This window comes from Melanerpes formicivorus, unplaced genomic scaffold (genome assembly GCF_026170545.1).
Source record: "Melanerpes formicivorus ecotype bairdi unplaced genomic scaffold, bMelFor1.0.p_v2 SCAF_34, whole genome shotgun sequence".
Lineage (NCBI taxonomy): Eukaryota > Metazoa > Chordata > Aves > Piciformes > Picidae > Melanerpes > Melanerpes formicivorus.
The window spans coordinates 6,053,334-6,068,307 of record NW_027142386.1 but is presented as its reverse complement, the minus strand read 5'-3'; the positions used below and the strand labels follow the sequence as shown (position 1 = coordinate 6,068,307).

At 54.6% G+C, this 14,974-nt stretch overlaps 1 protein-coding gene across 1 annotated transcript; it reads left to right on the top strand.

Moving 5' to 3' along the window:
• ATP6V1B2 (ATPase H+ transporting V1 subunit B2) lies at positions 1–13,032 on the top strand. The gene is made up of 14 exons (XM_068156693.1): positions 1–145; positions 3,039–3,094; positions 3,794–3,892; positions 4,807–4,900; positions 4,997–5,074; positions 5,171–5,310; positions 5,436–5,537; positions 6,245–6,342; positions 6,686–6,809; positions 7,444–7,594; positions 9,788–9,870; positions 9,960–10,064; positions 10,253–10,382; positions 11,342–13,032. Exons 1-14 carry the CDS (start codon positions 34–36, stop codon positions 11,482–11,484), a joined length of 1,515 nt encoding a protein of 504 aa, XP_068012794.1. The 5' UTR covers positions 1–33; the 3' UTR covers positions 11,485–13,032.
• The last annotated feature ends 1,942 nt before the right edge of the window (positions 13,033–14,974 follow it).

Genomic DNA, 14,974 nt, shown 5'->3' with positions numbered 1-14,974 from the left:
GCGGGCCGGCGCTGGGCGGCGGAGGCGGAGAAGATGGCGGCGGCGGTGCGGGCGGTCCGCGGGCTGGTGAACGGCGCCGGGCCCGGCGGGCCCCGCGAGCAGGTGGCGGCGCTCACCCGCGACTACCTGTCCCAGCCGCGCCTCAGTGAGTGCGGCGCCCGGCGGGCGAGGGCGGCGGGAGGCTCCCCGCAGCCGCCGCCGAGCGCTGGGCCGCGGCCGGGCCGGGCTGCCCCGGGGCCGGGCGGGAGGCCTGAGGCCGGCGGCTGGGCCGCGGCTCGGGGGCGGGAGCGGCCTCGCTGCGAGGCGCGGGGGTGCGCGGGGGGTGGGGGCTGCGCTGCCCCTCGGCAGCGTTTCCTCCTTTCCGAAGGCTTAGGTGGGTGCCAGGCCGGAGCCGGGGGCCCGCAGCCCGCCGGCTGGCACAGGGCGCTCGGGTCTCCTCCCTGGTGCCCCGCGGGGGGGACTGACAGGGCGGCAGGTCGCTGTGAGTTGCGGGAGCTGACGCGGGTGCTGTGCTTTCGGAACGAAGTTGAGCAATGTGACGGAAAAGGGGAAATGAGGCTGCAGCCTGGCAGGAAGCCCTCTCCTTGCAGCACGGCAGGGGGGGAGGCAAAGCTGGTTGAGATTCGCTTCTCCTTCCTAACCTCTTCTTGGTCTAGGCAGCAATTACTCGAGGGGCTTCGCAGCTAAACGGTGTCAAGGCTTAGGAGGTGGTGGCCAGGGAGCTGCTTTGCCGTGGTCAGTGCAGATGGCAGCTTGGCTTGAAAGCCAAATGGATCATTTGCACTTCTGCTCCCCCCAAGCTTACTGCCCTGCTTTACTGCCCTGCTTTACTGCCCTGCAGAGGCTTCCTCTGCTCTGGTTGGAGCCAAGGTGACTTCACATTCACCTCATGGCTTTCTGTCAGGCTTCTGGCTTTTACCCAAACTGATGTTGATTGCAAGCTGGCTATGAAGAAGGCTTTAGTTGCTTCTGGTTTGCCATGGAACTGTTTGATCTTGCTGGAAAGAGGGATCTTGACTTGGGGGTGAGCTGATGCTGATTGGTGTCAGGGAACTCTGCAGATCTCAGGGTCACTGTGGTTGGAAAAGACCTCTAAGATCACCAGGTCCAACCATTAGTTAGGTCTACCAGAGCCAGTATTGCATCACACCTTGATGGCTTTTGAACACATCCAGGGGTGGGGGATTCAGCCTGTTCCCTGGACTTTTGACAAGGGCTTGTGGTGCTAGGAAGAGGGACAGTGGCTTTGAGCTGGGAGAGGGGAGCTTGAGACTGGGGATGAGGAAGAAATTCTTTCCAGTGAGGATGGTGAAACACTGCAAAACTTGGGGACAAAGCAAGGAGTGTGAGCCCTGTGCTGCTGGCTGAGGAGGAAGTGTGCTCATGAGACAGTCATGAGATGGAATGGTTTGCTCAGGGTCATGTTCTCCATTTCTTGGGGGCTGCAGACACTTGGAGTCTAAGCAGAGCCTTCTCCCTAGCATGGGGCCTGTGTGCTACTCCTTGCCCGGGGGGAGGAGCAAAGCTTGTGCTGTTGATTAAGACATTCAGGGACACCTGTGGGTGTCTGAGGGTGCTCAGCAGACTTGACAAGAGGAAAACTGCAGAATAAGCCTTCCAGCCTTAGCCCAGTTTACACCCCCGTGACCCTCAGCCCTTATCTAAGGTAGCTTTGACTGTTGCTGGTTGAGAGATTACATTGCTACAGTTGAAGGTGTGTGTTGAGGTGTAAACACCACACTGTTGACAGTTGAGACACCCCATGGCAAGTGCCAGCCTGGGCAGCCTGGAGTGGTGCTGGGGGAATTTCCTAGCACCACAACTTCTCTCTGCCTTGTAGTGTGACTAAGAACCTGGTGCTGATGCCTCTCCTGTTCTCCTCTTGCTCATTTTTCCCTGGCAGTGGCTGACAGTCACTCTCTTGGTCACTTCTGCTTGTGACCCTCAGAAAGCTTTGACTCAGTGTTGCTGTGATCTGTGGGTCAAGTGATGCTGAGCTCTGGCCAGGTTGTTCCTGTCTCCTTGGAACAACACAGGAGGACTGGGCTGAGAGCAGAGTGAGGGATTCAGGGCAGAAGTTGTGTGTGGAGGTGATGCCTGAGCTGCTGATGTTTAAGACATGAGCCTTCTGCTGAGCTGGCTGCCTGTGGCCTTCTATCAGGTGTCAATCCTTCAGATAACTCAGGATAGCTCAAGAGCAGGAGGAGTTTGGCTGAGGTGAAATTCAACCTTTTACAGAGCAGAGGACAGGAAAGGTTTTGGAAGCTTCCCAACCCCCACAGCTTACTGTAGTAGCTTTGCTGATCAGCTTTGGGAGCATGAGATCTGCTGGCTTTGCTGAAACCAGGTGTGGGTGGCTGCAGGGTCATGGAGCAGGACACTTCTGGGGCTACCCAACTGCAAGGCTGAATTTTGATATTATTAAGGTGTCCTGACCATTTGTTGGACATCAACTGCAGTGGCACTTTCCTTCCCACAGATTCTTCACCCTGCTTCTGAAGTACCTTAGAATCACAGAATTGTCAGGGCTGGAAGGGACCTCAAGGCTCAGCCAGTTCCAAACCCCCTGCCATGGGCAGGGACACCTCACACTGGATCAGGTTGCTCACAGCCACATCCAGCCTGGCTGCAAAAACCTCCAGGCATGAGGCTTCCACCACCTCCCTGGGCAACCTGTGCCAGGCTCTCACCACCCTCATGGGGAAGAACTTCCTAACTTCTTGCACCTCTGTTTTGTTTAGCTCAAAATGTCAGCTCTCCACTGCCCTGATGTTTCTGGTGGCACTCAAAGGGTCCCTAGATAGAGGCCTGCAGACAAGGCAGTGGCAATATCATATCTCCATGGTAGCTCAGGTACTGTGAGGCTGCTGGCAACACAACCCAGTACCTAAACCTTCCTGTGGGGTTCAGAAATTACAGAAGTGGTTCAGAGCTGGACCCCAGATCTGCAAACCTGAAACTGGTGATGGGAACTAAACTTGGGAACGTTGCTGGAGGAGGTTTCTGAAGTCCCTGACTTGTGCCCTGTTTGCTTCCAGCTTACAGAACTGTGTCAGGTGTGAATGGACCTCTGGTTATCTTGGACCAAGTTAAGGTAAGGATTCAGCTTCTAATGAATGAAGCTTTTGGGGGTTAAAGCTGGGACAGGTTCAATCCAGCCTGTGAAGTGCAGGGGTGCACTGAGCTCTTGTAGTACCAGGTCCACTGCTGCCTGCTGAGGGAGCACTCAGATTGGCTTGAAACCAATCACTTGATTTTGATGGCTGTTTGGATCTTAATGCTTTAATTACTGTAAAGCTGAGGAGAGACCCTGGGAGAGTCCTGGCCATGCCCATGGGAGAAAAAGGAAGGTTTGTTGAGGCTGCTGGGGGGCAAAAAGGAAACTCTTTCATTTTTTTTAACCAAAATCCCCCAAACAGTGACCAAACACTGGGAGAAACACAACTCCTGGCTTGGTTCATGACCTTCTGGTTAGCAAAAGAGAAGGGAACTGTAAGCACTTTTGGGTTGCTTGCAGGTTACTGCTGAGGACAAGCAACTGAAGCTGTGAACAGACAAAAGCCAACTTTGCCAGATGCTTTCCCTCAGTAGCTCAGGACCTGGACAGCTTCTGGCCAGGGCTTTCTGCAGCCTGCAGATTCTGTCTGCCTCAGAAGGAGTTTTGTTCTGAGCAGTTTCCAAGGTTAATTCAGTAGTTGCTAAGCTTTATCTTGCTTGAAGCTGACAGCTGCTGTTTCAGGGCTGTTCTTCTGGATTTTAATGCCTTCCCACCCTCTTTCCTGCACATCTCCAGTTTCCTAGGTATGCAGAGATTGTCCACCTGACCCTTCCTGATGGCACAAGGAGGAGTGGGCAGGTTCTGGAAGTCAGTGGCTCCAAAGCTGTGGTTCAGGTATGACCAGGGGCAGGAATGCCTCTTGCTGCAACAGCCAAAGATGTCATTAATCAGCATGTGTATGAGCCATGTCAGAGCTGCTTGGGATATAGAACCAGAGGATTGTTTTGGTTGAAAAAGCTCTTTAAGCTCACCCAGTCCAACCATTCTCTGACTCTGCCGAGTCTGGGGCTAAACCATGGCCCTCAGCACCACATCTCCAAGGCTTTGAAACCCCTCCAGGGATGGGATTCAACCACCTCCCTGGGCAGCCTGTGCCAGGCTCTGAGAACCCTTTCAGTGAAGAAGTTTCTTCTGATGGCCAACCTAAACCTCCCCTGGTGTAACTTGAAGCCATTTCCTCATGTCCTGTCACTTTTTACTAGGACAAAGAGACCAATCCCCACCTGGCTCCTGCCTGCTTTCAGGGAGCTGGAAAGCCAGTAGGTCTCCTCTCAGCCTCCTCTTCTCCAGGCTGAACAACCCCAGGTTCCTCAGTCTATCCTCGCAGCAGAGCTGCTCCAGCCTTTGGATCATCTTTGAGGCCTCCTCTGGACTCATTCCAGCAGCTCTGGGTCCTTAGGCTGGAGACACCAGACCTGAGCACTTCCAGTATTCCCCCAAGCTGCTGTTTCTTGTTCATACAAAGTCTTGCTGAAGAACTTCCCCCTGTTGGCAAGGGGAAACCCTTGAGATCAAAGGAGTGGCACCAGCTGGGCTGGGTCAGGAATTCACTTCAGGAATTTTGTTCAAAGGGAGATCTTTTGTGCACTGTTGAGCTGCTCTTGCAGTGCTTTGCTTGCAGCAGGTTTGCTGCCCTGTGGCTGCACAAGCTCTCAAGGTGTGAAGCAGCACTCTAATGTCTTCTGTAAAGCACAGGACTTCCCCCTCCCCTCCCCCTGTGTTTTCTCCTTCTTCTCTTCTGTTCCCAGGTATTTGAAGGTACTTCAGGTATTGATGCTAAGAAAACCTCTTGTGAGTTCACTGGGGATATTCTTCGAACCCCTGTCTCTGAGGACATGCTTGGTAAGCACCTGCCCCTTCCTCTGGGGAGTCACCAGCCTGACCTCACCCCAGCCCCTCACAAACTGGCATCTTGATTTTTGTGGCTGTTCCTTGCAGGCAGAGTATTTAATGGATCAGGAAAACCTATAGACAGAGGCCCCATTGTTTTGGCTGAAGATTTCCTTGACATCATGGGTATGTTCTTAAGCCAGGCCTGGTGAGGGCTTAAAGGCAAATCTGATGTTTCTGATTCCTGAATGGGTTAAGATTATCTCCTCTTAACTACCCCAGGCCAGCCAATCAACCCCCAGTGTCGTATCTACCCAGAAGAGATGATCCAGACTGGCATTTCTGCTATTGATGGCATGAACAGCATTGCCAGGGGCCAGAAGATCCCAATCTTCTCAGCTGCTGGCCTGCCCCACAATGAGGTGAGTGCTCCAAGCTAAGCCTTTAATGGCTTACTGAAAAGTAAACTGAAGTTAAACTCTGCTCTGTAATAGCATCAAGTGGAGAGCTGGACTGAAACTTGGCTTTTGTGCTCCTCCCAACCCAGATTGCAGCTCAGATCTGTCGCCAAGCTGGCTTGGTGAAGAAATCCAAAGATGTGATGGACTACAGTGAGGAGAACTTTGCCATTGTGTTTGCTGCTATGGGTGTAAGTCAGGAGTGCTTGGGGGAAGTGGTACTGAGTGTGATGAAATGCTGAGCAGCTGAAGTAGGAGCTTAGAACTGAAAGCAAATCCTGTCCTGAGCTGCAGCAAGAGGAGTGAGGGCAGCAGGGCAAGAGAGGGGGTTCTGCCCCTTTGCTCTGCTCTGACCTCACCTCCACTTCTGGTGTCCCCAGCAGAAGGACACAGAGCTGCCAGAGTGAGGCCAGAGGAGGCCACAAAGATGATCCAAGGGCTGGAGCAGCTCTGCTGTGAGGATAGGCTGGGGGAGGTGGGGGTGTTTAGCTTAGAGAAGACTCCATGGGGGCCTTCCACTGCTTGAAGGAATCCTCCAGGAAGGCTGCAGAGAGACTTTTCCTGAGGGTGTCTAGAAACAGGCCAAGGGGGAATGGTTTGAAGCTGAGGCAGAGCAGGGTTAGACTGGAGCTGAGGAAGAAGTTCTTCAGTAGGAGAGTGGTGAGACTCTGGAACAGGCTGCTCAGAGAGGCTGTGGCTGCCCAGGGAGGCTGTGGCTGCCTCCTCCCTGGAGGTGTTCCACAGGCTGGATGGGGCCTTGTGCAGCTGAGTGTAGCTGAAAGGTATCCCTGGGCATGATGGGGAGGTTGGAGCAGTTGATCTCTGAGGCCCCTTCTGTGTTAAGATGGAGCAACCTAAAAGTCTGGTCTGGAGCTGATGCCTTCATCTTGTGGTCCAGGTGAACATGGAGACCGCTCGGTTCTTCAAGTCTGACTTTGAGGAGAACGGCTCCATGGACAATGTGTGTCTGTTCCTGAACCTGGCCAACGACCCCACGTGAGTGCTTACCCTCTGGTGGCTGGGGAAGAGCTGAGGGGAAGCTGGACAGGGCACTTTGGGATGTGGTTTGGTTGCCATGGTGGCCTTGGGTTGAAGGTTGGGCTCGATGATCTCAAAGGTCTCTTCCAACCAGCGCGGTTCTATGGCTCTGAGTAAGCTGCCAGCTGCAGCCTCGCTGGCGTCCTGCCACGTGGCACTGGGGCTGGCATTTGGCAGCAGAGTTGAAGTGCTGGTGCTTCTGCTGCTGCACCTAGCAGCTTTCCAGAGGGTTGGAAGCGAGCAGTTGCCTTGCAGCCTCTAAAGCTCTTGCCACAGGCCATGCCCTGCTGTTCTCTTGCAGTATTGAACGCATCATCACGCCTCGCCTGGCTCTGACCACGGCAGAGTTCCTGGCCTATCAGTGTGAGAAGCATGTCCTGGTCATCCTGACAGACATGAGCTCCTATGCTGAGGCCCTGCGAGAGGTAGGTGTCCATGAGCTGGCTGCAGGACAGAGTGAGGGGGAAACTGCTCAAGCTCTTACACTTAATGTTCATCACAGGGCTCTTCAGGAGCCACTCAGGCTCTTAGTCACTAATTGCCCAGGCAGGTTGTGGAATTTTCTTCTCTGGAGACTTTCAAGACCTGTCTGGATGTGTGTCTGTGTGACCTGCCCTGGGTGATCCTCCTCTGGCAGGGGAGTTGGACTCAGATTGATGGAATGGGTTGGGTTGAAAGAGACCTTGAAGGTCATCCAGGTCCAACGCCCTGCCATGGGCAGGGACACCTCCCACCTGCCCAGGTTGCTCAAGGCCTCATCCAGCCTGGCCTTGAGCACCTCCAGGGAGGGGACATCCCCCAACCTCCCAGGGCAACCTGTGCCAGAGTCTCCCCACCCTCACTATCAAGAATTTCTTCCTCATCTCCAGTCTCAATCTCCCCTCCTCAAACTTCAATCCATTCCTTCTCATTCCATCACTGTCTTGTGGCTGTGTTTTGATGTCCCCTGCAGGAAGAGAGGCTTTAAGTCACTGGTTTGGCTTAATGGGGGCACACAGCAGGTCTGTAGGAGTGCTCTGACTTCTTGAAAACCTTTGGGTCTTGTCTGGCTTGCCTCAGGTCTCAGCAGCCAGGGAGGAAGTGCCAGGCCGCCGAGGGTTCCCAGGCTACATGTACACTGACCTGGCCACCATCTACGAGCGTGCTGGGCGTGTGGAAGGCAGGAATGGTTCCATCACCCAGATCCCCATTCTTACCATGCCCAATGATGGTGAGTGGTGTCATCAACAGCACCCCAAAGGAGCTGCTTTCAGAGCAAGCTCCCTCGGTTTGGAGGCACAGCAGGGTTGGAGGTTGTCCAGGTTTCAGCCTCAGGTCCTGGGGCCTTCAGGTTGCCATCTGAATCTTGCAGCTGTTGGGGCTTAGGGTTTTGTAGATTGAAAGAATGGGTTGGGTTGGAAGAGACCTTGAAGGTCATCCAGGTCTAAGCCCCTGCCATGGGCAGGGACCCCTCCCACCAGCCCAGGTTGCTCAAGGCCTCATCCAGCCTGGCCCTGAACACCTGCAGGGAGGGAGCATTCTTTGGGAGCAGCAGAACAGCCCGTTGATTCCCAGCATGGGGTCTTCACATGACACTTTCTAGTGTCTCCAGAGCTCAGGGAGTACCTTCTGGCCTTGTTTTATCACACAATCCTAGAAATATTTGCATTGGAAAAGACCTCTGAGATCCACAACCTCGCTGGAGGTTTCCATCTGAATATTGCAAGCCTTGGCTGCCTTCTGTCTATTGCTAATGAAGTGATTCCAGGTTTCAGGGCTGTGTTCAAGGCCTGTCAGGAGTGCTCACAGCTTTAATCCTTACACTTCAGGACATGGTTTAAAGGTCATGGTTGGACTTGATCTTGGAGGTCTTTTCCAACCCAAACAATTCTGTGGCTCTCTAAGAGCACTCCAGTGATATGTGGGGCTGTTAACTGGTGGCATCTCACTGTGGCAGTCACTTAGCTGCAGAGTGGTGCCCAGGCATCTCACTGTGGCAGTCACTTAGCTGCAGAGTGGTGCCCAGGCATCTCACTGTGGCAGTCACTTAGCTGCAGAGTGGTGCCCAGGCATCTCACTGTGGCAGTCACTTAGCTGCAGAATGGTGCCCAGGCATCTCACTGTGGCAGTCACTTAGCTGCAGAGTGGTGCCCAGGCATCTCACTGTGGCAGTCACTTAGCTGCAGAGTGGTGCCCAGGCATTTCACTGTGGCAGTCACTTAGCTGCAGAATGGTGCCCAGGCATTTCACTGTGGCAGTCACTTTGCTGCAGAGTGGTGCCCAGGCATTTCACTGTGGCAGTCACTTTGCTGCAGAGTGGTGCCCAGGCATTTCACTGTGGCAGTCACTTAGCTGCAGAATGGTGCCCAGGCATTTCACTGTGGCAGTCACTTAGCTGCAGAGTGGTGCCCAGGCATTTCACTGTGGCAGTCACTTAGCTGCAGAGTGGTGCCCAGGCATCTCACTGTGGCAGTCACTTAGCTGCAGAGTGGTGCCCAGGCATCTCACTGTGGCAGTCACTTAGCTGCAGAGTGGTGCCCAGGCATCTCACTGTGGCAGTCACTTAGCTGCAGAGTGGTGCCCAGGCATTTCACTGTGGCAGTCACTTAGCTGCAGAGTGGTGCCCAGGCATCTCACTGTGGCAGTCACTTTGCTGCAGAGTGGTGCCCAGGCATTTCACTCTGGCAGTCACTTAGCTGCAGAGTGGTGCCCAGGCATTTCACTGTGGCAGTCACTTAGCTGCAGAGTGGTGCCCAGGCATCTCACTGTGGCAGTCACTTAGCTGCAGAGTGGTGCCCAGGCATCTCACTGTGGCAGTCACTTAGCTGCAGAGTGGTGCCCAGGCATCTCACTGTGGCAGTCACTTAGCTGCAGAGTGGTGCCCAGGCATTTCACTCTGGCAGTCACTTAGCTGCAGAATGGTGCCCAGGCATCTCACTGTGGCAGTCACTTAGCTGCAGAGTGGTGCCCAGGCATTTCACTCTGGCAGTCACTTAGCTGCAGAGTGGTGCCCAGGCATCTCACTGTGGCAGTCACTTAGCTGCAGAGTGGTGCCCAGGCATCTCACTGTGGCAGTCACTTAGCTGCAGAGTGGTGCCCAGGCATTTCACTCTGGCAGTCACTTAGCTGCAGAATGGTGCCCAGGCATTTCACTGTGGCAGTCACTTAGCTGCAGAATGGTGCCCAGGCATCTCACTGTGGCAGTCACTTAGCTGCAGAGTGGTGCCCAGGCATTTCACTCTGGCAGTCACTTAGCTGCAGAATGGTGCCCAGGCATCTCACTCTGGCAGTCACTTAGCTGCAGAGTGGTGCCCAGGCATCTCACTCTGGCAGTCACTTAGCTGCAGAGTGGTGCCCACTTCAGGGCTAGAGATGATACAAAAGGTTTGAGGACTGATTTGTATCATTTTTGTTTTCCCCCCAGATATTACTCATCCCATCCCTGACTTGACTGGCTACATCACTGAGGGACAGATCTATGTGGACAGGCAGCTGCACAACAGGCAGGTGTGTGCCACACTGCTTAGGACACTCAAAGTAGAGAGGGAACTTGGAAGTGCCAGCACTGAAATCCTTGGCTGTCTCTTCTCCTCCAGGTTTATCCACCTATCAATGTCTTACCCTCCCTGTCTCGACTGATGAAGTCAGCTATTGGGGAGGGTATGACCAGGAAGGACCATGCAGATGTCTCCAACCAGCTGGTATGTTGAAAAGCTCTTCAGAGGAGCAGAGATGAGCTTCAGATGGGCTTTTTTCTAAGGGCAGCATCGATGCAGAGCACTCCTGAGGCTTCTTTAAAGCTCTGAGTGTTCAGTGAGACCCTTCTGAAGGGGTTAAGGCAGAAGCTGGGTGCCCAAGGTAAGAGCTGTTGTGTTTCCATCCCCTCTAGTACGCCTGCTATGCTATTGGGAAGGATGTGCAGGCCATGAAGGCTGTGGTGGGTGAGGAAGCTCTCACCTCAGATGATCTGCTCTACCTGGAGTTCCTGCAGAAGTTTGAGAAGAACTTCATTGCTCAGGGTAAGTCCAGGTCATCAACAGCATCCTGCTGAGTGGAGCTTGGCCATAACATCATGGGATAAGGGATCTCTGTGTGCCTGGAGGTGGCCTCTCCATCATGGCATCCCCCAAGACCAACCTCTGGGGGGACCTGGGCTTGGTTAAACGAGCAATGTCACCAAGTGTCCTGATCTGCCTTGGGCCCTGGCTTCCAGTTAGCCCTGGAAACATTCCAGGCCGGCTTGGATGGGGCTCTGAGCAACCTGATCCTGTGGAGGATCTCTGTTCACTGCGGGGGGGCTCCCTTTGGGTGGTGCTCGCGGGGGCCCCCTTTGGGTAACCCAAACCATTGTGGATGTGGTTTATCTCACTCAGGTCTTGCTGATCTCCACCCACATGGCTTCCACCACCTCCATGGCACCAGCTGTGGTGTGGGTGCAGCTCTGTGCAAGTCCATTTAGCTACTGCAGAGGGGATGGGATGGTGTGGGGAGGGTAGGACCTTCCTGCTGTCTGTCAGGGACCTCCAAGGTGGTTTTCCACTCCAGATGACCATAACCACCTGACTGCTGACCCTTCCTTTTCTCCCCTGTAGTGTCTTCAGCCTTTGTCTTTCTTTGCTTTGACTCTGAACCCTTGGGTTGGGTTGTGTCTCACTTGCTTCTCCACCAGTGAAGTGTGAGGGTGGTGAGGCCCTGGAGCAGGTTGCTCAGAGAGGTGGCTGGTGCCCTGTTCCTGGAGGTGCTCAGGGCCTGGCTGGAGCTCTGAGCAGCCTGGGCTGCTTGAAGCTGTCCCTGCTCGCTGCAGGGGCGTTGGCCCAGGTGACCTTTGAGGTCTGTCCCGACCCAAACCACTCTGTGATCTAAGTCTGTTTTGAGAACTTCCCCATGTACAGGTGTGGGAGGTAGGAGGCTGCCCTCAGAGCTGCCTGGTGGCACAAAGCCTTCCCTGCCCCACACCTCAGAGCTGTGCTCTCCCCAGGTCCCTACGAGAACCGCACTGTTTACGAGACCTTGGACATCGGCTGGCAGCTCCTCAGGATCTTCCCCAAGGAGATGCTGAAGAGAATCCCTCAGACAACGCTGGCTGAGTTCTACCCTCGAGACTCAACTGCAAAGCACTAACCACAGCCTCATCTCTCAGCTCCCTTGCTCTGTGAAAATGCTGTTTTTTGGGTTCCTCTCTCTCATGTGTTGGTGTTTACTTGTCGCCTGTACAACCAAACCCCGGGGTAGGTGACATCTGTGCCAGTGTTCCAGCCTACACTGATACCAGTCTAAAATATCCTCTCTTTCCAAAGCCTGGTTTGGATCTTCAGGAAAAGAAAAACAACACAAACCCAACCTGTTTGAGGCCAGCTCTTCAAATGTGCAATAGCTCTCACCAAGCTGCTTTGGCCAATTGGACTTTCTGGAGGCGTTTCAGGGCAGTGTCTTGAGTACCACCACAAGTTGCAGATCTTTCCTTGCAGACCAGGGGAGGGGCATGGGTTAGAAAACACCAAGCCAAAGCTGACTTCCTTTCTGTCCCCAGCATCTGCTCAGTCCCACCACACAGAGAGCACTGGGCTGCCCTGCTGCTGTGCCTGCAGGCCCTCTGTGGAAAGCCTCTTGAAAAGTGCAAGTCGCTGATTCTTGTTTCTTTTCAGCTGTGGCTTAAGGTCCTTCAAGGTGTTCAGGAGCTGAGGACACTGCTTGGTGCTTCTCCACCAGCAAAGAGGCCACAGGCCCAGGGGGTTGCCACCTGAAGGCAGCCACAATCAGGCTTAATGACTAAATTGCAGGGTTTTAATTGAGAGGAAGTTTCCTCCTTAACCTTTTTGTTGTTGTTGTTGTTTTCTCTTTGAACTCTGGAAATGCCAGAGGCACAAACCAGCAGCTGAAGCATCCTGAGATCAGAGTGCCCCACTGGGCAGAAAACACTGCCCCAAACCAACCAACCTGTGGGTGGTTCCAAGGCTTTGTGCTGCTACTGAAGGGGATTAGGAGAGATGTGACAAAGACTTTTGAGGTGACACAGTCATGCTGGTGGGAGGTGAGCTGCTGAAGCATGTCTGGTACCAGCTGATGTGACAGGAGAAAGCGAGGTGCTGTGTGAGTGGCTATGTTGAACTCTGCTATGAAACCTGCTCCAGCTGGCACTGGCTCCTGAGTCCTGTTGGAAGCTGCTGTGGTTTTGCACTCCAGGCACAGATTTGGCCAGCCAGGAGCACTCAGCATTCCCAACCCCCACAGACCCTGGCTGGTCAATCTGCTGTTGGTTTTCTCAGATGGGTTCAGGTGAGGCTCCAGGCCCAGTGCTGGCAGGCTTGCTTGCTTCTTCCCAGGCTTAATGTAGTCTAAGCTCTGGTCTGGCAAACCCAAGCATCTTGCACCTCCCTCAACTCCCTCAGAGCTTGTCTAGGAAGGTGCTAATATGACTTGGGTGCTGCTGAACTGATTCCAGCTCTCCCTGATGTCTCCTCTGTGCAGTTCTCTCTGTAGTTTGTTTGATGTTGTCCCTAACTTGGACACAGCAGCAGCTTTATCCCAGTGCATTCCAGCCTAAAGCTGTGTCAAGGCTCTTTCTTTTCCCTCTCTTGAGGTAGGGATGGGAGGTTGGAAGTGTTGGCATGAGAAATACTTTAATGTAGAGAATAAATAATAAATTAAATATGGAAGGTGTTGAACAAAGTTGGAAGCTTTTGTGAGTCTGTGCTTGGAAACAACTCGAGGCCTTGCAGCACTGTGAGGACACAGACAGGCTTGAGGCCCTTCCTCTGCCACCTCTGTCTGCATGCACACAACCCAGCAAAGCTCCTGAGGGGTGCCTGGGGTAGAGCAGAGGAATGAAAGGATATTCACAGCAGTTGAACTTGGCCAGTTTGGAGCCAAGGGGAATCTTCTGGCAGTGACAGCACAAAGGGGGAGCAGGCACAAACTTGGCCATCAGAAGCTCAATCTAGACAGGAGGAGGAACTTCCTCAATTGCAGGGTGCTGGAGGCCTGCAGCAGGCTGCCCAGGGAGCTGGTGGAGTCTCCAGCTTTGGAGTCATTCCAAAGCCACCTGGATGTGTTCCTGTGTGACCTGTGGGTGCCCCTGGCCTGGCAGGGGGCTTGGGCTGGCTGATGGCCAGAGGTCCCTTCCAACCCCTGCCCTTCTGTGATACTTCACTTTTCCCCTTCTAGATGCACAGTGAGGGCCTCTCCAGCCACCCCCACACTGCTGCTGGAGCTAGCTGCTGTCACAGGTTGGGATTTGTTCTACAGCCTCAGGCCTTGGGGACTTTGTGCTGGGGGAAGGGGTGGGTGGCTATCAGTCACGGGTAAAGGCTTTGCAGGAATGCAGGGGGGTAACCTGATCCCTCTGTTGCCACAGCCTCTGAGGGCTGCCTTGCACTAGAGGAGGCTCAGAAACCTTCAAAAGTTTCTTGAGAAGGAGCTCAGGCAGCTGTGGGCTGGGAAATTCCTGTCTGAGCAGGGAGAAGGGGCTGGGGGCGTTTGGTCAGGTGTTCTGGGCAGCTTCAGTGGCTGCTCTCAGCCCCTTGCCATGAATCCACTTGTGAGAGGCTCCTGCTGTGGGGCTGCAGCCCCTTTGCCTTGAGGGGACAGCCTGGGGCAGCAGGCAGAGTTTGAACACAAGAGTGAGAGAAGAAATTCCAAAGTCCAGTGAAATCCTGAAGCCCTTCAGCAGGTGACAGCTGTGGGGACAAAGGTTGGGCTGGGGGGGGCTGAGTGCTGCTGCTGCTCATGGGAGACCTGCAAGTGGCTCTGTGTGGCTGACGAAGCTCCTGAGCTGTTTCCTGGGCCAGAGCAGAGCAAAAGGAGGCACAGGAGGAGTCCCAACAATAAAACTCGGCCAGTGTGAAGCCAAGGGGAGTCTGCAGTGGGGCCCAGGGAGCAGTGGGCACAAACTGGTTCCCTGAAACAAGAGGAGGGACTTCCATGCTTTGGGGGTGGTGGAGCCTCCATCTCTGGATAGCTGCTTCTCCCCCTGACCCTTGTGATCCTGGACAAGCTGCTGGGGGTGCCCTGCTTTAGCAGGGGGGTTGGACTGGCTGATCAGGGGGCCCTTGCCACCCCCACCGTGCTGGGACTCAGATGGGGAAGGGTTGGGATGAGTCCTGGGGCTTGGGGCCAGCTGGTGAGCAGCTCTGACACACAGACAGCCCTCAGGGCTACCATCGAGGCCAGACAAAGTCCTGGGCTGAGTATAAAGAGTGAGGGTGGGTTTGAGATGGAGGTAAAGCAGCTGTTAGCAGCTGCCGGGAGCCGGGCGTTGGGCAGGGGCTGGGCTGCAGGGAGCTGGGCTGCAGGGAGCTGGGCGCTGGATGGAGCTCGGCAGCCACATGGAGCTCGGCAGCCACGCAGCGGCACTGCGGGAGAGGGGATGGAGCCAGCTGCTGCTGCTGCACCGCAGCTCCCCGTCAGCCCTGGCGCCGCAGCCTGGAAGGGGAAGGCTGCTTCGGCTCCTGCAGCGCCTGGGAGGAAGATTCTTTTCCAATGAAGCATTCAGAGAGCAGAGCAAGGACTGCTCCAGGTGCTCTCAGGCCTGCTGCAGCTGGCAGTGCAGGCAGTGATGCCTTGTGAGCCTGCAGGGATGAGGCTGGTGGTGAACCAGCTGAGTTTTGGGATG

What these genes read in the sequence shown, in the direction of transcription:
- ATP6V1B2 (XM_068156693.1), top strand. Translation starts at nt 34, where the DNA reads ATGGCGGCGGCGGTGCGGGCGGTCCGCGGGCTGGTGAACGGCGCCGGG. An exon ending in GCTCCAAAGCTGTGGTTCAG is followed by an intron (nt 3,893 to 4,806) that starts GTATGACCAGGG and finishes TTCTGTTCCCAG; the next exon opens with GTATTTGAAGGTACTTCAGG. An exon ending in ATGCTGAGGCCCTGCGAGAG is followed by an intron (nt 6,810 to 7,443) that starts GTAGGTGTCCAT and finishes GGCTTGCCTCAG; the next exon opens with GTCTCAGCAGCCAGGGAGGA.